This window comes from Phallusia mammillata, chromosome 7 (genome assembly GCF_965637545.1).
Source record: "Phallusia mammillata chromosome 7, kaPhaMamm4.hap1.1, whole genome shotgun sequence".
NCBI classification, from domain to species: domain Eukaryota; kingdom Metazoa; phylum Chordata; class Ascidiacea; order Phlebobranchia; family Ascidiidae; genus Phallusia; species Phallusia mammillata.
In genome coordinates this window covers 9346630-9370027 of record NC_137258.1, presented here as the reverse complement: position 1 = coordinate 9370027, position 23398 = coordinate 9346630, and the positions used below count along the sequence as shown (strand labels likewise).

The following is a 23398-nucleotide window of genomic DNA, read 5'->3' as shown; positions in this document are numbered from 1 at the left end:
CCATGGTCCGGGTCGAAATTATGACAAAGCTGACAATTGTCACTGTCCTGTGTCTAACTCGTTTTCTGTGAAGAGGATAACAGTTTCCTCGGGAAATTATCGAATTGTCGTCCGGAACATGCTGTACACTAATAACGACAACACAGCCGAAGATGTACTTTAACATTGCATGAAGAATCGGCATTTTGGAAAGTAACAAATATCTTGAACGCAAAAAAACGCACGTTCAAGACCTAGACCAATCGAGATAGGAAAGGGGAAGCCACGTATTGCTTGTGGCATGGCGTAACAGATAAGATGTTGGATGTATTACGAATACCAACCTAAATCCCTAACACAGACAACTTAGAAGTTACATCAGGCTCCGCTATATCGCCACGAAAACCGCTAGTTGCCCAGACTCTTTGCTACCGTACGCCACTGTTTTCATCACTAACACAACATAATGCGTCATACGCTACCAAATCGCCTAAATCTACAGCTTGACTTGGTGTCTTCATTTAACTGCTTCAACTGGGAATAAAATGTTTGCAATTCATTGCTCAACCACAATGCAGATTTTATTGTTAGCTGAAAACGAGAGAACGAAATGTGCAAAACTGCGAAGAAGAGAGCGAGCGTATGTTGTATTGCATACCAAGTCTTGATGTTGCGCAATGGCTACATGCTCCACATAAAGCCGCTAAGAAGAAAAAAAACATTCGGACCCAACAACAACGGGAAAATACATAATGGGATCAAGCGGGCGTAAATGATGATCTGCCAAAGCAGTTGAGCGGTGGTGAATTATTGCACAACGGACACAGTGCAAATTTAACCGTATTGCGGGATAGGAACGAGCAGACCGGATTAGATATATTTTGCACAAAGGTAAGCTGCAGTGAAAATCGACTTTTGTAACTAATAGAATTGGTACACGGGCAGGTAGTTTGTAGTGATATCTACCAAGCTAGAAAAACAAGATTACAAAAACTGCATTCTTTTACAGCAGGGGACGGTGGGTTCAGGTTGCCAACACGCTGACATAAAGGAAGCCCTAGAAGCGAGCGAATCTCGTTTTTTTGGAATGGTTTAAGCAAACGGAAAATCAATGAGTTTTATTGGCAACAAATATCCTGTTTAAAGAATGCACTGAAACATCAGTTTCACATTATAGCTCTAGATTGCTGTTCTCAACCCAGCACCACTAAATAGTTTAAACGACAATGAACAACAGATGCAAAAGTCTTTGGAGTCGCCACAAAAATGGCATAAGCGCACGGGTTAGCAATAAATATTCCTCTTCTTTCTTCACCCAGTCACCTGGAAATTAAACCCACCCTGTAATTCCTCGAATTGCATGCATAACATTTTCAGCGTCGCGCAATGGGCTTTCACACGCCCCAGCGCTAGGTTCTGTGCTTCGATGCTTCGCTCTCCAGGGAAGTCATTGAACCGAGACCGGTGCCAGCCAATGAGGTGGCGTCAATGAGTGACGTAGTTGGGAAGAGACGATACCAGCCGATGGAGTTCACTGCTAGGTCCAGGTTGTCAAGCCGAACTTGCACGACTCCCATGAAAGCTTTGTGATCCATTCTGCCGTAGTCACCCCACACAATAACCTGTAACATTTTTTCATGGTAAACTATGGTTGTTTCGGTATTAAAAAATGTATTTTGGCTTTACCCACCATTACAGTATTGCCGTATTGGCTCGGGTCAAAGGTGAGGGTTTGGTGAAACGCTGGATCAAGAGTTCGACGGGCGATTTTAGTTTTCTTCTTGGTCACACATTCCGTCCCGAACAGAAGGTAAACTTTCACGTACGGAGCTGAACGAAAAAAATCGCATATTAGTACAAAAGGTGTCAAACTCTCCAATAAAAATAATGTTAAAAAGGTCAACAATTTTAAACTTTAAAAAATGGTATTTTTTCTACAAAAGATCCGGTGTCCAACTGACCTGGCAACACTTTCGCATTGGCCTTTGGTACAAGATTTCGTGCTCTTATCACTTGGACCTCGAGTTGGCCGCCGCGTTCGTAGAAACCCAACTGCAACAAACATACAAGATTGACAACATGTAACAAACATACAAGATTGACAACATCCCCTAAATGAAAGCATATCATACAACCCCATGTAACCAAGCCTACCTCAAGATCTCCAAGTGAGCTTGCAGCAAGGGTTTGCCTTCCCACAACTTGACCAGGACCGAGGCCGCCAACGAAGTCTTGCAGTGTTTTATCAACCGACCTGTGTTTGAATACGTGTGAGACATTGCCGGGTTCACATTTTTGCAATTGGATCCAACGGAATAAATCAATTTTGTGGGCGTGAAACGAGATCACGAGACAATTACGTAATACATGACGTAATTCTGTTATGCACGTGATCTACGTGACATGACTCTAAATGGATTGATCTGTTGCCAATACGGCGTACTTCCGGATTTTGTTTGCAATTTTGGTGAGACGTAGAAAAAAAACTTACGATGATCCTTCTGACACGAGACTTGGAATCGAACCCGAAGCAGAGTCCTTGCTTCCTTCTCTCGTCAACTCCGGCTGAACTCCGTACTCCGAACTCCGTGCTGAACCACCTTTTGAACCGTCTAATTATTATCAGAAATTTTGTTTATGTGTCAATGATTCACAAAGGCAGGCAGGTCGAAATAGTGGAAAACTCAAAGTTGCATTTTTAGATTACAGGTGCCGCACACTCAATAATACAGTATAAGCTTGCCGCTTTCAGTACCGGACTATCAGCAGTATCCCCAAAAAATTAATATGTTAAGTTAATTTGTTTGAAGCCCAAACTCAAGACATTGTAAGGCACATTTAGTTAAATTTGTTTACATCACAACTGTCATAACACATCGGTCATGCATCTTAAAGTCACAAAAAAACTCAAACGTTTTTATATTTAAAGCAGGGTCTTTGTACAGTAATTACTAAAGACGAAAATAATTGTGATAAAAAATACACGCAGGGTTGCAGATTTTTTTTCTACAACGCTCACCAATGTGGCTTGTGCTCTGGCTTCTGTTTTTGAGTCCAACAATGCTTGTGATCTTGGAGCCGATTGCGTTGCTTTTCCTTCCGCCGGAACCTTTCGAATCTGTAGATTTCTGTCGCGGTATGCTTCGGCCCGATGTTAAACCGTTGTTGCGAGATTGTGAAGTTTTTTTCTGTCATAAAAATAGTTAAATTTGACACCATGTGTAGAGTTATCGGTTGAAAATTACTACCATATATTATTTATCATGATGCCTATTTTTGATGTAAAAATGTCTACACAGGACATAGGTCTTAAATGTTTGTTGTTGGTTTTTCAATGAACTTGTTTTGACCTTTGGGTTACGATGCAGGCAAATGCATGAAAACATCCTTTGATTGGCCACGAGAGAAACATATAACAGTACGAACAGTTACTGATGAATAGGTGTCTAATCGCGTTATATTCCCTGTGAAACCTGATAATTGGATATTAACAACAGGGTCGGCTTTAAAAAGCGCACAAACTCATAAATCGTCGCTATACAGTTGGTGTTCATCAAGTGGGCATCTTTAAATCAATATTTTGCAATCATTTTATTGCACTGACACTTATCTCAATACCATCAACCAAACAGTTTAAACTCACATTGTTGGTCTTGTGGAGATTTGAGCCTAAGCTCATACTCTTAGACATTACATCACTCTGTTTGGGCGAACGCGGTCTTCCCCCGTCCCTGTACGACAAGCAAAATATGTTACGTGAGTTGGTACATGAACATAAAAAAGAGCACAGTAATTTATTCTGCGCCGTTTCACCTCTGCGATGACCCGCCATCATTTCCATCGACGCGATTGGTCAACTTCGCTGTGACGTCAGTGCGCCTACCCTCGCCCGATTGTTGAGAAACCGACGAATGTGCGTCACTGCTCAACCGCCGCGCCTACGAAAGTGGAAAGCTCAAGAGTTTTACATTATTCCCAGCGGAACGCCGTTGACAGAAATTCCAATAAAACATAGGGAAACCCCAGAGTATTGTAAGACATAGATATGCGTAAAACCCCACGTATGGTGAGAAATCTGCATAATAACCTTTCGCCGCAAATGTTTTGCATATAAGTAGTTTCATTAAACTCATGATGATTGCTTTTTTTGTAATTTTTTGTGTTATGGATAATTTATTACTTTTGTAACTCTTATTAAGTCAGTAGTAAAAAGCGAGTGGCTTATGTAAACATGAAAAAGCACTGAGAATTAGAAGGGTGGCTTTCTGATATACATCCATTTTATATATTCTATACGATATTTACCAATTTACTATACACATCATTTGATCTACACATATGATTGTTTTTGTAAACAAAAACTAATGGGTCCCCACACGCGTGTTTGTGCGGATTTACGGTGAACAAATGTTGCGGTGATTTTTAAATTCTTAAGAACAAATTTTTAGAAAGCATTAACCCAACAATGAAAAATTTTGTTGGATTTTTTTGCACTATTATTGTCGTATAATTACAAAAACATTAAAAAAGAACGAAACAAATACTTTCAATTTAATCTCTTGCTTTGACCCAGATATTGTCGTCCAAGGTCGGGTTTTAAACACAATTTTTTCTAGAAAGCTGTAACAGTTGTGTTACAGACAATTAAAAAGCGATTTGCTGCAAGTGTATACATAACTTTTCATTTAACTTTGTTTCGCAAACCGAGTACCATTGACCTGTAGTAACCTTTAGGGTGCACACACCAAACGACTGTTTGACCTTTTGACACCGTTTTCAATAGCACGCCGTCCTTGGTGTTCAACAACACCGTTTGACCTAATTTATACATGCCTTGAGTATTTGATTAAAAAAAAAAAACGCTACGTTATGGCGAAAGAAAGTTCTGGACTGTGTTAGTAATACCTACTAATTGACCTTAAGTAACCCGTGGTCATGCAGCGGCCAACCTGACAACGAGCATTTAAAAAACTTTTATCTTGCAAAAAAGTCAAGTTTATTTTTTCATATTTAATTTGTTTAAAAAAGTTTTGCTTGACATTACACGAAACCGAAGCACGCTTATTAGGTTTAAATCGCGTCATATGTGTGAAACCTTTGCCAAAACTGAAAATGTGAGTGATAACTTAATAAAACGACATAGCATTGCTGTGCAAAACAGCTGATTTCTAATCACCGAAACGACGTCTCGTAAAACGTCTGTCCGACGTCAAGCTGAGCCCTCCCGCTCTGCCCTATTATTCGTAAACGTACTCTCTTGGGACTTCTGCCTACAGTGTCTTTCTTGACCAAACGAGCGTTAGACACATTTACGTTTCGGGGGCCTGTGGGTGTGTCGCTGGGTCATTCGGGGTCAAACTTCAGGTGGACCAAGTTCAGATTAATATCTAACATATGTCCAAATTTGAATAAATTTGAAGCACTCTTTCTTTACTAAACGAGCGTTACAAACCAGCGTTAAAAATTTTACGTTTCGGGGGCCTGTGGGTGAACCGCTGGGTAATTTGGGGTCAAACTTCAGGTGAACCAAGTTTCGATTAATATCTAACATATGTCCAAATTTCAATAAATTTGAAGCACGCTTTCTTCACTAAACGACCGTTACAAACCAGCGTTAAAAATTTTACGTTTCGGGGGCCTGTGGGTGAACCGCTGGGTAATTTGGGATCAAACTTCAGGTGGACCAAGTTTGGATTAATATCTAACATATGTCCAAATTTGAATAAATTTGAAGCAATCTTTCTTGACCAAACGAGCGTTACAAACCAGCGTTAGACAGAAAAAAGAAAAAAGAAAAAAAGAAAAAAAGAAAAAAAAATACGGACAAAAACAATATGTGTCCCCTTCAGGGAAGGGGACCCATAAAAAGAGGCTAAATAGAAAGATGTTTCATTGCTTATAGGCCTACATTGGTACGCGTGAGGACGACTATTTTTAAAGGTTAAAGATATATGCTTCAAAACCGTCCCTTTAATTGTCCTATGTACAACGTGCAAAAAACAACGTATTGTAACCAAAACTGAAGCATAAACCTCGACTGTCCGTTTATTGACAAACCTGTTAACACGATTTGTCAATCAAAATTCCACACTCAATATAGACTTACGATAGCTTGTTGTTGGGTAGAGTAATCCTCTCCAACCTGGAGGGAGTCTTTGGAGCAAGACGACGGAGGTTGAGGAGAGTGGTCAGATGACCTGTTCCTCTCTCGCATCCCGGACTTGGACGAGTCTGCGTCACGCCGTTTCGGCCGAGCGTTGGATGAAGTCCTTGATCGAATTTCTGTGCAAAGATACACGCTTATGAATTTTCGGAAACGCGTTTTGGACTTTTAAATGTTGTAATGCATTTGTAATCGTAGTACGCAAGGCCTGTAGGCTACATTTTTCTTGCCTACGCCTTGCCATATGTTGAATGCTTGTTGACCGGCTGATATATCGCCTTCATATAGGTCTGACGTACTGTGATTTCTTTTGTAAATGCTGTGATCGCTGGTCTGCATCGACGCTTCAGGGCTGATCCCAGCTATTCATTTTTGTCTTAATATATTTGCAACTAACGTTAACCTGGAACGTTGGAGTTTTGATACACGCCGGGTGCCATAGGAAGAACTCTACCCTCGTGAAGATGTTCGTCCGCTCTTCGGTGCCTTGGATCTCCCGTCACATATGATGAAGAAGACGAGCACGGAGATGCTGCACGGTCGGGATAGGAAGAACGTGGTGCGTCTGGTGTAAGGGACTCTTCTGCTTGTCGATATTCCGGGTTGCGCATTTTTGATTCGTAACCGTCACTGGGAAACGAAAAAACGGTCTTGCATTATAAAAGACAGTCGACTGGTAAATGGATTTTTAATTCGAAATTTGCTTTTCAACTTAAAGATTTCATTTCGCAATAATGGTTTACCAAGCAACCTTTGCGTTGGCAAGCAAAAACAAGCTTTAAACCCACATTAAGCCCACATATGTACACACCACCAAGATTACCTGAAATTCGACTCATTTGAAATCCTCCGATGGTGTCTAGTCATCTGCGAGCGCGGCTGCTCCGAGACTACATACCCACGTCGCGTCTTCATCGTAGCCGAACCGTAATCACTGTAGTGGGACGGTGTGTGCGTAGAACGGGAAACGGGAGTTCCCCGGCTGGGCAGAGTCATAGACCCGTAACCCGGTGTGGGGTGAAAGTGCTTGCTTCGTCTGTAAGGTGATTGATTCATTCCCTCGCCCATGGGCATCAGGTGGAACCAGTGAGGCATGTCGTCGAGACGAGCAAGGCCCAAGTCTATCAGCACCTGAAGATTAAAGGAGACTTATCTAGCCAATGGCTGCGAAGTAAATGTAGTTAGTTCGTATCATAATGTCATAGGGACTGGTGTCGTACGAAAAGTAATGTGTTTTTTTAAATTAAAATGCATTAAGGGTTACGTTTAAGCTTTAAAATATATAGTCTAACCAATTTCTACAGAGTTGTGGGTGAGTGTTTGAACGTCCTGATGGACATACTCCATTTAATTCTACTTTCATCTTTTCATCTGTAATCCTGCATTTGGTCTATCATCTCTGTCATTAAGGTAAGGTAGGGCCCATGGTATCACTTAAGCGACACAGTGGTGGCATAATTTACAGGCGATCGACAGCCGTGGATGCAATAAAATCGATTCGGTCAAAGTACTGAGCCAGAATGAAGTGCTATACCTCGCCCAAGAAGTGGTTGTTGCTTTCAACTGATCTGTCTAGATCCCAGATGGTCAACTCGAGAGCCATAGAGCCTAGATCACCGCGTCTAATCGGCCCGTAAACGAACGACTGGTTCCATGTCGGGGTCAGGGTCTTTTTCGCCGTCTTGGTACGTCGTTTCGAAGAGTCGCTGCGGTCTGTATTCAAATATGCTGTCATTTTTTTTCATAATTGGAAAAACAAAGTTTTATATCATCGAGATACCCCAAATCCACAATCCCTACTTAGATGACATTCAGGCGTGTGTTATTGTTCGGTCTCCCCAATTTGTGACGTAACACGTTACGTAATAATGATTTTCTCAGATGGAAAACACAATTGGATCATCACTCGCTAAGTCACCCCTAAAACCCATTAAAGGAGATTTTTTCATCTCGTCAGCAATATGGATCATGGCATGTCAAGTTCTACTGGCGCAAAGCTGTGCAAAGCGCGCTAAACGCTTAATGGTTAGGTGCCCGGATTTGACTTTGCTTCTGCCCAAATATGACGTTTAATACAGTAATAGTGCATTGCATGTGAGCTTTTGTGCTATTTGTGGGTTTACCAGATCAACAGCATGGAATCTTTATTGAGTGAAAGTTGCGGCAAGTGGCCTAATTAAACAGCCTGGCAATTGTCGGTTTGGCCGTTAAATAGCTGTGCAAGATTGTGGCTACATACACGCACAAGAAGGAGTCATTACTTAAAAGGCTGACGCAGACCCATTTTAATCATAAATGCCGTTGCAGCGGTAACACGACCTTTGCGGCTATACCAAGTAACAAAACAACACACAAAGTTGCGGTTTGTGAGAAATGTCGACCAAACTCAGGCAGAAGTCCTGCCTCATTATCTCGGCTTGGATCAGATTTTTTTTACGGCGGTTCGAGCGAAAACCATCTGGCAACGATCAATAATTGATGAGCGACTTTGCGAGAAGTTTCAGCATCAAAAGCCACGCCCTCTTACCTGGCAACAAGTACATCTTTACGTAAGGGTTTCGCGTGAGTCCCCCGGGCCGGGACGGCAACTCGACGGCTTGGAGCGTGGTGACGTATAGCTGCTGTGTGGCCTCGTCGTACCAGAGTCGCACCTGCCACAACAAGCGATACAACATGTCCCATTCTGAGTTTAATAATTCAAAGGGAAAAGCGAAAGGCCCGGCCGGCGTCGCTGGAGGGACAGAGTCCAAAAGCAATTCGAGCTTGGATTTAACTTAAAGTGGTGCTTGGGTGCCATGTTTACCTGTTGGGTAACAACAAACACTGGCAGCAGTATTATGTTATCGTTTGATACCATTGATGGAATTGTGTTACATTATGGGTAAAGATTGGGAAGAATGTTTAAAAATGTAACTTGTTATACAATTTCTTTGTGCGAAAAGAAATGACACCTTACACGTGGCAAACAGGGGTAGTTATAGTTATAATTAATTTTTTATGGCGCTTTAACAGTACATAACTTCAGCAATGCGACGCCTTGAAAGATTAGCTGCTCTGTTTTCAACATACATAAAACCTATATGTTAATGCACGTAACGGATGTATGGGGCGTCCAGAAATTTCACACGGTAGACCACAAAGTTTGGGTATATCTCTTAATATGGTGTCCCATACCTTCACTTACTCAGGTTTAAAAAACTCCTATTTTCCCCACAACATTAACGACATGAATATGCAGGTGCCTCAGCACTGTCGTGAAAATTTTCGAGCATTTGTGGTTGCGCATGAAATTTCTGTGAAACCCTATTAGCAACAAACACTACAATGCACCAGCAAATTCCAACAACCAATTCCTAAATAGACAATTATATCATCTCTGATAATCTCACTTATGTTCAAAGGTAAAATAGCAGAGAAGCTAGTGAGGTTTTGCCAAAGCTTTGTATATAAGAGAGACGTAAAATCCTCACGCTTATCCAGTCTTTAATCTGCCGCCAAAACAGTCATCGCGCGTGATTCATACAACCGCTGGATTATATTGGTATAATGCTTATTGCCGCATATCTGTATTTATTGCGCACAAGGATTGTGGCCGAACTTTCAATTTCTGTGTTTAAATGCATTTTAGTACATTCTTCGAATGGCACATAAAATAAATCTATCAGCTATATTCAATAAACTATGTGATAAGCGACAACTCATTTATTACGGTATGACTAACGGTCATTTGTACCCTCACTTTTGCATTATACCAACTGGTGGCAAAAAAGGTATCAACGCGACAGAAGCAAGCAGTTAAAGGTCATCCTACAGTAATTACGGGACACATGACAACACGGTTGCGTCCTAGCGTTGATTTTTTCGGCACAATGTTGAAAACAGAATTTTAGGAGAATAGTCATGAAGGAAATAACACCTAATATTTTGTGACTAATGGCGGAGATGACTAAGAACAGATCAACAAAAACCTCGTTTAGAAGGTCACAACTGTCGTATAATTCAAATTAGCCATTACTACATCTGTCTGACTGGTTTGGACAAAACCGCATAGCGAGAGATTAGGTGAAAAACAGCTTCCGAGAATTTAAAATAGCTAATTATCAGGAGTTTAAAAATAGTTTAAATCTTAAAAAGCCGCAATTATTACAGCTGAATATAAATGACACATGTGTCACATACAGGGTTTATACATTAAGGTTTTTATTATGTCAAATACATTTTAGGTTTTTGTTATGTCACATAATATTCAAGTATTTTTTATTATGTAACATACTCTTTACGTTTTTGTTATGCAAAACATTTGACCAGCTATCGAGGAGTCTAAAGATTTTCCATTCGCAACATTGAAACCATAATAGGAAGGAACGTCAAATTACCTCCAGTTTTCCTGGTAACTGCGAGCTAGCGTGGTGAGCGTTGGACCGCCTGTTGTTCCCATGTGTTGGATGATGGTGGCCCGGTTGGGTGTTGTTGTGTCGACCCAGCGTTCGATGTCCATTGGCCAGATGAACTTCATCATCTCGCTTCTGGGAATCAAACGAACTGCTACTTGACTCCGTTACTGGCTGATTTTGACGCGTTTCTGGAATTCGAGGAACGTCCTTGATCGGCCTGGATACAGTCAGTTCGACCTGCGTAAATAAGAAAATTGTTACTATTTTTTTTTCTTTGTATGTTGCGACACAGCTTAAAGGCAAATGTATTGTGCACCAAAAAGTTCTGAAAAGTGCTACGAAAAGTACGGAAAGTCCCATTAGTAGCATAATAAGTGCCGAAACGAAACATTACAAAACCAAGGAAACAAAACTGGATAGAGATTCTGGCTCTACTGTTGGTACCATTTCTACCCTAATCAAACGTCTCTTCTAACGGGTGTTACACCAAACAACTTGAAAACATTCTCTAAAATGTATATTTTTGCTCAACATGCACCAAATCGACCAAAATTTTTTCAAGCTACATAGTTTACTTTCGCTTTTTCCATTCCTTTGAGGCGTTGACTTTACTGTTCTGGCAAACTCATAAGGCAGTTTATTCCCTGGAATCAAACTTACGGGAACTAACGATTTTGGTATTTACCAGTTTGTGTACCAGTTTTACCAGCAAAAACATTAAGCCAACAAATGATAAGCATTTGTCATTTTGATCTGCAGTTTATGCCTAGCTGTGGCATCAAACTTAAATGGTGAGGCATGGCTTTTCAGTATGTTATTCCCAACAAACCGCACTGCCCTTATAGGTCTTGTCACCAGCTGGACTGATGAGACCATGTAGCTTAGGGCTTACCAGTTTATCTTCTTTGGACTCTAGAACAGCTTCGTAGACTTCATCGAAAGTTGCGTCTTGCAAGCAATGTTCGTTCCACATTATAACCTCATCCCCGGGTTTTAAGTGACCCACAACATCGGCTAAACTTCCACGTTTCACTTTTGTGATAAAAGCACCCAATCTCCCTGCCTCGGTCATCTTTCCGCCCACAACCTGTAAAAATCAAATATATTTTATTTTATGGCTTTTGCAAGTTAAACTAGAAGAGTGGCTTTCTGATATACTTCCATTTTATATATTCTATACGATATTTACCAATTAACTATACACATCATTTGATCTACACATATGATTGTTTTTGTAAACAAAAACTGATGGGTCCCCACACGCGCGTTTGTGCGGATTTACAGTAAACAAATGTTGCGGTGGTTTTTACATTCTTAAGGACAAATTTTTAGAAAGCATTAACCCAACAATAAAAAAAAAAATGTTCGTATTCTTTTTGCACTATTATTGTCATGTAATTACAAAATTAAAAAAACGTAACAAATACTTGAATCTAATCTCTTGCTTTGACCCAGATATAGTCCTTCAAGGTCGGGTTTTGAACACAATTTTTTTTAGAAAACTGTAACAGTGGTGTTACAGACACTTTAAATTAAAAAGCATTTTGCTACAAGTGTATACATAACAAATTGTTTTTCATTTAACTTTGTTTCGCAAAACGAGTACCATTGACCTGTAGTAACCTCTCAGGGTGCACACGCAAAACGACTGTTTGACCTTTTGACACCGTTTTCAATAGCACGCCGTCATTCGTGTTCAACAATACTGTTAAGCCTAATTTATACATGCCTTGAGTATTGACTCCTTAATTGATTGTCAAAAAAACGCTACGTTTTGAAAAAAGTTCTGTGCTGTGTTTGTAATACGGACTAGTTGACCTTAAGTAACCCGTGATCATGCGGCGGCCAACCTGACGGCGAGCATTTAAAAAAAACTTATTTGGCAAAAAAGTCAAGTTAATTTTTTCATCTTAACTTTTATTAACAAAGTTTTTCTTGACTTATACAAAACCGAAGCACGCTTATTAGGCTTAAATCACGTCATAGGTGTGAAACCTTCGCCAAAACTAAAAATGTGAGTGATAACTTAATAAAACGACATAGCATTGCTGTGCAAAACAGCTGATTTCTAATCACTGAAACCACGTCTCGTAAAACGTCTGTCCGACGTCAAGCTGAGCCCTCCCGCTATCGTAAACCAGTGAGTTACTCTCTTGGTACTTCTGCCTACAGTGTCTTTCTTGACCAAACGAGCGTTAGACACATTTATGTTTCGGGGGCCTGTGGGTGAACCTCTGGGTCATATGGGGTCAAAATTCACATGGACCATCTTTAGACCAATATCTGTAATGTGTGTAAATTTGAAAAAGTTTAAACCATTCTTTCTTGACCAAAACGTGGGAACAATAGCCGCGCTAAAAATTTCACGTTTTGGGGGGCTGTGGGTGAACCAAGGGATCAAATGGGGTCAAAATTTACATGGACCATCTTTAGACCAATATCTGTAATGTGTGTAAATTTGAAAAAGTTTGAACCATTCTTTCTTGACCAAAACGTGGGAACAAATCTGCGTTAGAAAGAAAAAAAGAAAAAAGAAAAAAAGAAAAAAGAAAAAAGAAAAAAAGAAAAAAAGAAAAAAAGAAAAAAAAAATATAGACAAAAACAATATGTGTCCCCTTCAGGGAAGGGGACCCATAATGATTCTCCTTTAAGAAGGATCTGCTTAGGACTCGTCCGAAAAAGAAAACTTGGGAATATTTAAGTACGTCGGGCAGTAAACCTTGCATTGGGTGTTATATTGGTTTACTTGCAAAATATTTTTTATTTTTATTTTGGACTGTTTTTAGGCACGCGATTTATTTTGTAACTATTGCCCCAAAAAACATTTTATCTGTAAGTTGCTCAAAACATTACTGCACCTTCAAACCAAGGATGGCTCCACTCTGACCAGTGTGACCAGGTTCTGTGGCAATTTCCTTGTTCAAAATCATGTTTCCGATCAAGAACTTTCCATCCGCCGACGGTTGCCAAGAAACAGGTTGCTAAGCAAATTAGTGGTGCAAATGTTAACAGCACATTATAAACCATCTCAAGTAACACTAAATTTCTAACGTAAAATTGCCAATCGTAATAATAAAACGGTAAAAAAACACTTAAATCACCCATAAACACAAAGTTTCAAACAACATGCATCATGCAAATCACTGTTAAATCACCGGGAAAATCACACCTTATCGGGAAGCATGTCATCACTATGTGCAGTGTTAACACTAGATCCTGTATCAATGCCAGAATCTTGCAAAATGGGCAACGAAGAAAACGACCCCACTGTGAATTTTGGCCTTTCCTTAGTTTCGTAATCAAAGGAATTAGGGTGAGAGGCTTTGTAACGTTCATTCACTGAGTGTGTGAAACGGACTCGTCTGCCCGCTTGTTTTTTGGAAGACAAAACTGCATCCAAATTGTCTTTTCGTGTTCCCGATAGTTCACCATGCCACGGTGAAGACAATAACAGTAGTTCTGACAAATTCATGCTTTGATCGTCACATGATGGTGAATCTGTTGGTGATTGTGCACATGCAGTTATGAAACAACAAACATGCATGAATAAATGAATAAGTGTAATTTTTCACCACACAACAAGTGATAAATTGAAACAAAAAGTACACTAAATTGGTGTTAATGTGATTTTAGACCTTATTGCAATGATTTTTCGCTAACACATACAACGGGGATGGGCCGAATCAAAAAGCGACGCGATATCCCAGTGCCCTATAAGTCTTAGGTGTTTTGATAAAGTTCGTTTATCATCGCAACATTTCAAAGTTTAAACGCCAAACGACAAATTTAAAATCAAACGTTAAGAATTTAAAGTCTATAGAACAGGCGATTTTCGATGCATAAATATATCTTTGCTAAGGTCAAATTGGGAAAAAATGTTTTTGAAAAGAAACATCAGGGCAACTGATTAGTTGTTAATTTTTTTATAATTTCTTTCATTGTGTGACTTTACAACAGACCAAGTGGGTCAAGATAAGCACAAAGTATGAACATGGGATGATTATACATAATTAGTTAAACAGAGTAATTAGTTTTAGCAAACCCAAAAATTCGATCGGTTTAGGCCCACTCGAAACTCTAATACATTTTTTTAGTCAATTGCTTCATTTTGAGCAATAACAACTAGACAAGACAACATCAACATTCATGCAGGGTTTAAATACACCTTACAGCATACAACATGAATTTTAGTGTGCCCTCATTTTGTGTGCAACACTAACATGCACACATTATGTACCTTCTCTGCATTGGGAATTGTGTAAGCAGAGTGGTAGCCACTTTCAATACTTTTCATTAATGTTGATTGCCCTGTGAATTTAATCAAATAATTGACCATGGGGATATTACTAAAAGCTAATACAAAACCCAGCAACCTATGGCAAATTGAAGATTTTAAAGTTACTTTTTTAAAGATATATATATATCATTATGGCACTTTCATTCTGATCAGCCCTGACTGCAATTTCCACTTTCAATCAATCACCTACTAAACCACAGAAGGACAGCCTGTCACATTACTGAACAATACAAATCAATGAGTGCCAGCAAAGAATCAATCGGACCATTTTGGTGCCCATACTCCTTATCCCATTAAAACAGATGGCCCACAATCTAATTAGTCTAAAAACGGCTATGACGGAAGGCATTATAACTGTTCAAGATGATGCAAACAAAACTTAAAATAAAAACAAACCACACTGTCTGAAAATATATCAAACAAGTCTCAAAAATAAATATAACATAACACAAGAGATAACATTCATATTTTTCAAGCAAATTTTGCAAAGCTATATTTCATAATGCTTTGTTTTTTCTCACCTCGCCTGCCAAAAGTCTCACCCCTGTCTGTATCATCACAGCTTGAATAATCTGGTGTAGACTGTAGTTCCTCATCAGTGCTGCTTAAGGACGGCTTTCTACGCAAATGCTTTCCTACATAACAAAATAATTTCATTACGTGTCATGAAATCAATGTTAATTCGATTAAACAGCAATTAAGCAGGAGAGTTGGACAAACGGCTACTGGGCATTTCTTGAGTTTTAACCCTGTTTGACAGGCAGCTACAGAAAATTTTGTTACAAATTAAAAGGGTCCGCAGTACTAAAAGCTGACCAAAGTTGAGAAATTAAAACAAAATCTAGTTATTTTTAGTGTTACATAAACCGAATAACTGTAACATTATTAGTAATGGGCATCCTTATGGTTGCTCCATCAGTTGAATTAGCAAACAAAAAATGTTTAGAAAAACTTTGCATTAAGATTTGGCAAAGCACATAATACCAGTCATTAATACAATAGGCATTCAACTCAGCTCACCTGTTCTGCTTCTATGCTTATTGTACTGCTTTCGGAGGGTTGATACTTGCAGGCCTTCAGTTTCTGAGTGGTAACTGTTATTACGCCTGTGACGGAAATGATTTTGTTCTCTTACAGGTATGGGGTTGTCATGCAGATTATCAGCTGATCCACTAAACCTGGACCTGTTGACAAATAAAACTTACTTTAACTGTATTGTGTAACATTTTAATTTAGATTATGTATTTCTATAGTTAAGACCAAAAATGTAAGGTCTTATTCATCTCTTAACACATTTAAGATCTGTTTGTTATCATTATCTCTTATAGGCTTAAATATTATGTTTTTGCCAAGCTTTCATGTCATTAATTTTTTAGTTGTGCCTTTAAAAATGTTGATGCTGTGCTTACATAGTTGCTTCATTCACATATTACAGTAAGCGTGTTAAAAATAGAATGGCATAATCCCACATATAATGGGCACTGTTTGCACACCATACTGCCTGTGCTTAAAACTGTTTGCTCAGGTGAAATGAGTGTGTTCTTATAAGTTCACCTCCAGTTACTTACAACAAAAGGCTTAATTTGCCAAAATATTCTGTGCACACCGTCTGTTTAGTTGGTACTTTTTAATTTATACCACCAAGTTTTTTAAGCACTTTACCTGTTCCAGTTTTGGTGTTGTCTATGGTAGTTGTTGTAAGAAACAGGTTCACCAGTGACTCTGTGCCTTTCATTGTACATAACCTCACTATTTTTGTGTGCACTATGGGATGGAAGTGTATTTGAATAGGAAAGTTCATCATCCATCTTAAAAAAACATATTCCATTTGCAATCAAGTCCACATACACTTTGCTTGTATATTTCTTTGTTCAAAATATTTAAGAATTTGTTTGGGTCAACTGACAAAACCATACCATAGCATCAGAATCCACACTGTCAAATGATTCCTGTCTTTGTTCAATCCTGCGACGACTTCCACCAGGATCTGTTCGACGTTTTAAGGTTCCCATGTAATTTGAACTTTCTGTGCTGCTGACCGAGGCTGTAAAATGACATAACACACATTAAACCCTTCAAAACTATTACTTTTTGATAGACATCTGGCTTTTTTTAAACCAATCTGGCAAATTGCCTTTTTAGTACCATTAATAAAAAGCCACACAGCTTAAAACACCCTTGTTTGTGGAAATAAGGAAGAAACCAAGCAGTTGGTGGGTATTACTGGGATGAAGTATTGGCACATTGCTCCAATCACTCCAGAAAGGCTGTTAAGATGTAGTCTGCTAGATGCTAAAATTTAGAACGCATTTGAAAATTATTTTCGGACAAAGATTTTACGCCTAAATTCCAGGCATGTGTGGGAAATTCTGACTGTCAGGTAAATATATCCCTAAATATATTTAACCCAACCACAACAAGTGATATTCTTCTACTACATAAAATCCTAAAAATCCCATCATTTGCAGAATATGACTTGGCGAGGACTTTTACTTACATCGATGATAGTGCTTCACATATTTTCTGTTGTTTTTTCTTCCTGGTGACGTTGGGAGATCTAAACAATTAACAGAAAATCACAAAATGCAGAAAAACAATTTTAGCAGAAAAAACAACAACAAATAAGATACAAAGTCTTAAACATTTGTGTTTTGTTTTACCTCCATGTGATAATCTTGTGTTGGGTGGCTCAGCCCTTTCAGTTTGTTTACGAGAAAGATCTTGGGAGCTTGTTGAATGCCCACGAACATCAGTGCTAGACAAAGGAATATGTTGAAGCCTCGGGGAAGGACTTTTGGAACGATCAGAGTTCAACTTTCTTGAAGTTTGTGGGCTTTCATGTCTATGATGTTCAAGTCTTGGTGATTTGGGTCTATGTTGATCAGAATAATGAGATTTAATTGACAAACTGCTTTCAGCTTTTGTCATGTCATGGCCATTAACTGTTGAAGCAGTTCTTGTGTCTGTGGCAACAAATGATGGACTTCTGCCATAGGGACTTTGTTCCACACTAGATTCCACCATTTGTACTGTTTCCTCCACAACCATTTTGGGCTTTACAACTTCATTATGTCCCCTTACACTTCCAGCAGGAGAAGTCCTTGGTGGAGTGTGCCTGTTTTGTGTCTTGTTGTTTTCAGGCTTTGCTGTAGTAAGATTTGCACCATGGGGAGTGTCACCTCTTTGAGAGAGTTCTTTCAGTTGTTGTGTGACCAAATTATGGCTCTTTTCATCATACTGCAAATGCTGTTTCGACTTCCTGCTCTGTTGATCAACTGAGTTAGATAAGGCACTTGGGGTTTCCATGTTCAACCTAAAAACATTGTGTGAAATAATTGCATATCAATTGTCAGTGATTTTAGGAGTAACAAACTCATGACTTACTTTTGGTGGTGATTATCTTTTACAGAGCTATCAACAGGTTGGTTGCCAGTTAGGTCAACGGTTTGGTCTTGGCGATAAAGGACCTTTTCTGAATGGGTGCTTGATCTTCTGCTACCCTGCATAGGGCGGACTTGGTCCCCATTTTCACTGGCTGGATTTCTATCGCTGTCACTTGCTCCAACTGTAACCGGCGAACCTAAAATTCATCACAGTCACCAGTCAGGATAATTTAGTAATCAGAATTTGGTTTGCCAATTTTTGAAGTATAAATATTGTTACAATCATCTTTCGCACCAAAACAAACCAACCCACATTATCCTACTTTCACAAGTCACCTGTACGATGTTGTTCAGTATTTTCAGTAACTTCTGATTTTGCAAGTTGGGGTTCACTGTTGCCCTTTTTTAAGTTGACAGATGACCTGCCCTTACTTCCCCTGCGGTGTGTGGACAAATTACCACGACCTCTTCCCTCAATGAAAGCTAGACTTGCTGAACCAGGCATCTTTTTGGCCGCTTGTATTCGACAAAGTTCTGCAACCAAACAATATACACCGGTGAATGCATGAAAAGTTATTACTGTTTTTCATAGTTCACATGCAGTGTACTAGAATTACATACCATCTGCTGAAATAGGCTCAAGTCTCAAAGTTAACTTGGATTGGTTTCCATTGTACCATGCCCCAGTTTTTGTGATGGACTCCTGTTGTTTTCGACATTGGTTGCAAACCCACATTGCCTGCAGAACAAACCACAATGCTATATTGATGTTGTTAGAAAAAAGGAATGCCACAAGATAAACTGTAAATTATAGTAAATGCACTAATAGAATCATACAGATTTTTTTGTGTTAGAATTCATTTAACAATGCCACAAAGGCAACTGCTAAAACAGCTTCCATTATTATTAAGATGTTGGGAAACTATGACAAAAGATTAGTCATAGTTTTTAACCTCAATTAAAATACATTTCACCATCAAAGTGAAACACTTGAAAAGCTTTTGAAGTTTAAAACAAAACCAGCTTTTCAATGAAAGCGGTGCCACTAGTTCAAATTCAGCCAAGCAAACTTTTGTTTGTTGTAATTGGGCCATGCCATTGAACAGAACATGGACAAGTATAAATCAATATTCGGTGGATTTTCTCCAGCTGTGTAAAAAGATATGTTATATTTTCCAAAACAGAAGGGGCATGAATCTCAATAAATTTAACTTTCTATACAAAGGTTTAATCATTGTGTATGTGCAAGACATAAAAACTCTTTGATTATAAGTAAACCTTTGATCTGACTGTTAAGAATTGGTATTAGGATGTAATACAGAGTTTAAAAGAGGTAGGTTAAAAAGTAGCTGAAGGGAGACACTTTCTTTGGTCCACTTCTTTTTCATGAATTATTCATGGCAGTACTTCATGGTGCCCAGCATGTAACTGCCTGTTGTGGGAAGTTTTACTCACAGTAGGACAAGGGTAAAGGTCTTCCCTTAAAGCACAATACATGAGAATCAAGCCGTGCATGAACTTGCAGTGACCGCACAAAAACAGCGCCATAAACATGACGATCAATGATACTACAGACGGAATGGTTCAGCTGCACTAATATCGCTCAACGGCAGCAATGGCAGAGACGCACTATGGTGACTATCTTTTGATAGGTCGGCCCATAATGCACCGATCGATCCCGCCCGACTACAGGCAATGAGTTGCGAACCACGGGCACAGGCGAAATCAGTTTGCAAAGACACATTTACTCGTTTTCGATTTTACGGCTGCCCTGGCTTGGTCGATTAATTAGTCATCAATCAGGACAATGGAGACGAGCTACCGCGGCAAACTGTATTATGCATTCTGACGCAGACCAAACCGCACGTTACGCACGGAATGCGCCAAGTAAAGTACGTAAACGTCAATTTACGTCAGAACGAGAGAGCGGAGCGACAAACCTATAGATGGGGAAGTCTAAAATTAGAACGTTAAATATTTGGCATTGTTGTTGGCAGTTTCTCTTCATTTTCTTCCGACGCAATTGTTTAGGGCTTTTTGTCTGTCAATGACGGTGGTAGGTCATGGTGGTCAAACAAGATGTGCTACGCAATGAAGTGTGGTTTAAATCGCGTGCGTGGCCCTTTGCGATCTTTCCGGTTGTCAGAGACACTGAATAATTCAACATACGTATTGACACTTGTCTACGAACGCGAATTTCTCTGCGATTACCTGTAGGCTGTTGCGGAATAGAAACCCTATATTGCTACCTATTTGATAACAACAAAAAATTGGGTGAAAAATCTACAAAAGCAAATACGTGCTTAAAAAGGCAGAACTAAAACGGAACATTATTCCGCTGGAATTTATAAGTGTGGCAATTGGCGCATTTCAATGATGTTCGGTTAACCCTTTAATCTTCCGACTCGAAATGACGCAGTAGCAACAATGACGAATCAATGTGACCAATCGATCGTCGCGAAGGCTTTTGAAGAAACGTCCCACGTAGCAAACACACGCCACACTCTGAAGCCTCATGTGCTTCTGTGAAACATTTGCCAATCCATGCAGCAGGCATTTTGATGTTTCTTCGGAATGGGTTACCACAAGAATTGCAGATTTGCGCAAATAGCGTTTAACACACGTAACTTAACAAGGCAATGGCAAAAAAATAAAACAAAAACTCTACGCTTGTTACAAGGACGACAAGTAACGGTTTCTGGAATAATCTTGGATTACATTTTTTCCATGGTTGCAAAAATGATGTCGTGTTTTACACATATTTTCCTTCTTATGAAACTGGGGGGTAAACAAAACGCACTGGTCCCGTTTAAGGCAATGCTCTGCTAAAGCGTTTAATTTCCGTAAATGCTTAAGCCGGATATTGTGTAAAATTAATGTAGTTTGTAACCCAAAGTCAGCCTTAAGGTCGTTGATTTGCCCGAAGCCGAGTCGTTGTCAGACAGTTTTGCAACAAGACGAAAAAGGACAGTAATTGCAATGGATCTATTATCGATATTACGGACTAGTACAATTTCAAACGACGTGATCGATATTTGATTTCTTGCAGTAGCATCGCCACTTGAGTGGTGCGCCCGAAAGCATCATTTGCTGCACAACCGCTTTTTAGTGATCAACATGTTCCCTACTGCAGAAACTGCTATGGGGCGATGTGAAATACACGGCGCATACATTTTCATAAACGAGTAACCCGATTTCATACGTTATGCACACATTATTGTGAATAAAGGTTGGGACAATTGGCGCAGTTGCGACAATTTCACTCTTTAAACAGAAGGAAAACTGCTTATCCTTACACATTCTACAACATTTAGCCAGTAACCAGCCTTGTTAGGCATTGTGATAAAACAATTTGGTGCCAACGGGTATAGTTGTTTTGAACCGGCATAACTGGAACAAGATAGTTATTGTATAAAACGCTACGAAGCATTTGATAGATCAATTTGAGAGGCTAACAAATAATAAATAGCAAAACTGAATATAAAATTAACTACAAAAACAACTAGATAAGCAAGAAAGAATAAAAGTCTACACCTACCATTCGTTCATTCTGCTCCAAGGGCAAATCCAACAGGAAAAAGAAGCATGCAAAATAAAAAGCATTAAGAAAACTAGTCAAATATTCAAGACAAACATTGTACCAAATTTGCCAGCCCTTTTTTATTACTATAGATAACAATGTTGATTTTGTCCAAATAAAGGTTGCCACCAAAAAGATCATTAACTATATCTACGCAACATGCAAACGCAGAACATATTGAAAAAGATAAAACAATGCTTATTATAATTTAGCAAATACGCAAAAGGGAAGTAAGAAACCGACATTGTACCTTGCTCGATTTTAGCATAACTCTCCCACCACAACGTGAACAGAATTTTGAAGCACAATATGAACAGGTATGGCCACATCCCTCCATGATCTTGGTTTTATGACACATAGAACAAACCTAACAATATAAAATAAAATACTGTTCATAATATAAGTCATTTTACACATAAAAATGGTTGGCTGGTGTAAGTAAGTCACACAACACATGCAATACATAATGTACATATGCCTCTAATTTTGATTAATTTAGTCCACTAACACAGCTTGTATTATACATATTTATTCACCCCAAAAGCAGAAAACCTCTTTGGTAAAGATGTATCATGTTTTACCAAAACACCAAACAAATCTACCAAAAACACATACTAGAAAAGCTTTGTGTTATGTCTTTCAGTTTTAAAACATTCAAGCAGTGTGTTTTACCTGGCCACAATCACTATTGGATAGTTGCCTTTTAGGGGGACTCATTGAAGTTTGACTGGATGACTTTTTGACATGTTCTTTGTAGTTGTCGAACTGTTCCTGAAGATTTCTGAAAGTGAGAACATCAATTAGAATCAAAAAGTGAAATTTTTCACATTGAAAAAAAATATTTCAAGCAATTTGAGATGTTTTGTACTTGATCATTAATTTCTCTTTCTTTTCTTCATCTTGTTGACGCCTTATTACAGAAAGAATTTGTTGTTGTTCCTCTTCAGTCAAATGACTGATGTCTGGGAGTTCCATGTGAGGAGGTTAGAGTAATCCAAGTAACAGTATTGTCAAATAGAAATCCTTGCTTTCCAAGTTAGATGTATGCTTTGCAGAATCATTTTCAGTGAGGCTTCACAACACTGAGCCTCACGTAACTAAACTAAATCCTCATAGCGGTATAAGATAAATCCAGTTTTGAAGCCTTCTTGCCTAATTAAACCTTGTAAAAGAGAACAAAACTTTTACTTTGCATATACACTGAAGGAAATTTATCAGGCTTTGTCATTAGTAGCATCACTGGAATTTAAACCCAAGCTCAACAAATGCAAAATAAACTTCATCCCTTTCATAATTAAAACTAGAAGGTAATTGATGCAATTCCAAATAAGAGCCACTAAATTATTCATGAACTTTTACTGCATAGCTCAAAAATGTTACCACTTATGTGTTTTACTGTACATACTCATTTTATAAAAATGGTTTAACGTCACAATTCAGTTATTCACTAATTTTTGAACTAGCTTACTGAAAAAGAAACAAAAAAGATAATGCAAGAGTAGTACAGCAACAAATTTCCCAGCCCTTTTATTCATTTGTACTTTTTCTCCAAACTTCCACTCATAAATTATTCAAACTAACCATGAATCATTTTGTTTGCCT

General features: G+C 38.9%; 1 protein-coding gene across 2 annotated transcripts; it reads right to left on the bottom strand.

Moving 5' to 3' along the window:
• Positions 1–538: 538 nt before the first annotated feature.
• Positions 539–22978, bottom strand: LOC145239606 (regulating synaptic membrane exocytosis protein 2-like). Of its 2 annotated transcripts, XM_080102971.1 has the most exons (30): positions 22665–22978; positions 22469–22577; positions 22047–22163; positions 21755–21766; positions 18838–18955; positions 18553–18750; positions 18218–18413; positions 17494–18146; positions 17331–17390; positions 16750–16877; positions 16496–16641; positions 15854–16017; positions 15355–15468; positions 14774–14844; positions 13395–13517; positions 11429–11623; positions 10519–10773; positions 8670–8793; positions 7677–7855; positions 6966–7273; positions 6546–6772; positions 6086–6261; positions 3793–3917; positions 3623–3710; positions 2999–3167; positions 2471–2591; positions 2134–2233; positions 1941–2031; positions 1670–1809; positions 539–1601 (listed from the first exon to the last, which is right to left on the bottom strand). In XM_080102971.1, exons 1-30 carry the CDS (start codon positions 22769–22771, stop codon positions 1389–1391), a joined length of 4827 nt encoding a protein of 1608 aa, XP_079959097.1. In that variant the 5' UTR covers positions 22772–22978; the 3' UTR covers positions 539–1388. The 2 variants fall into 2 exon arrangements, with proteins under 2 accessions (XP_079959097.1, XP_079959098.1); XM_080102972.1 differs by lacking the exon at positions 21755–21766.
• Between the last annotated feature and the right edge of the window lie 420 nt (positions 22979–23398).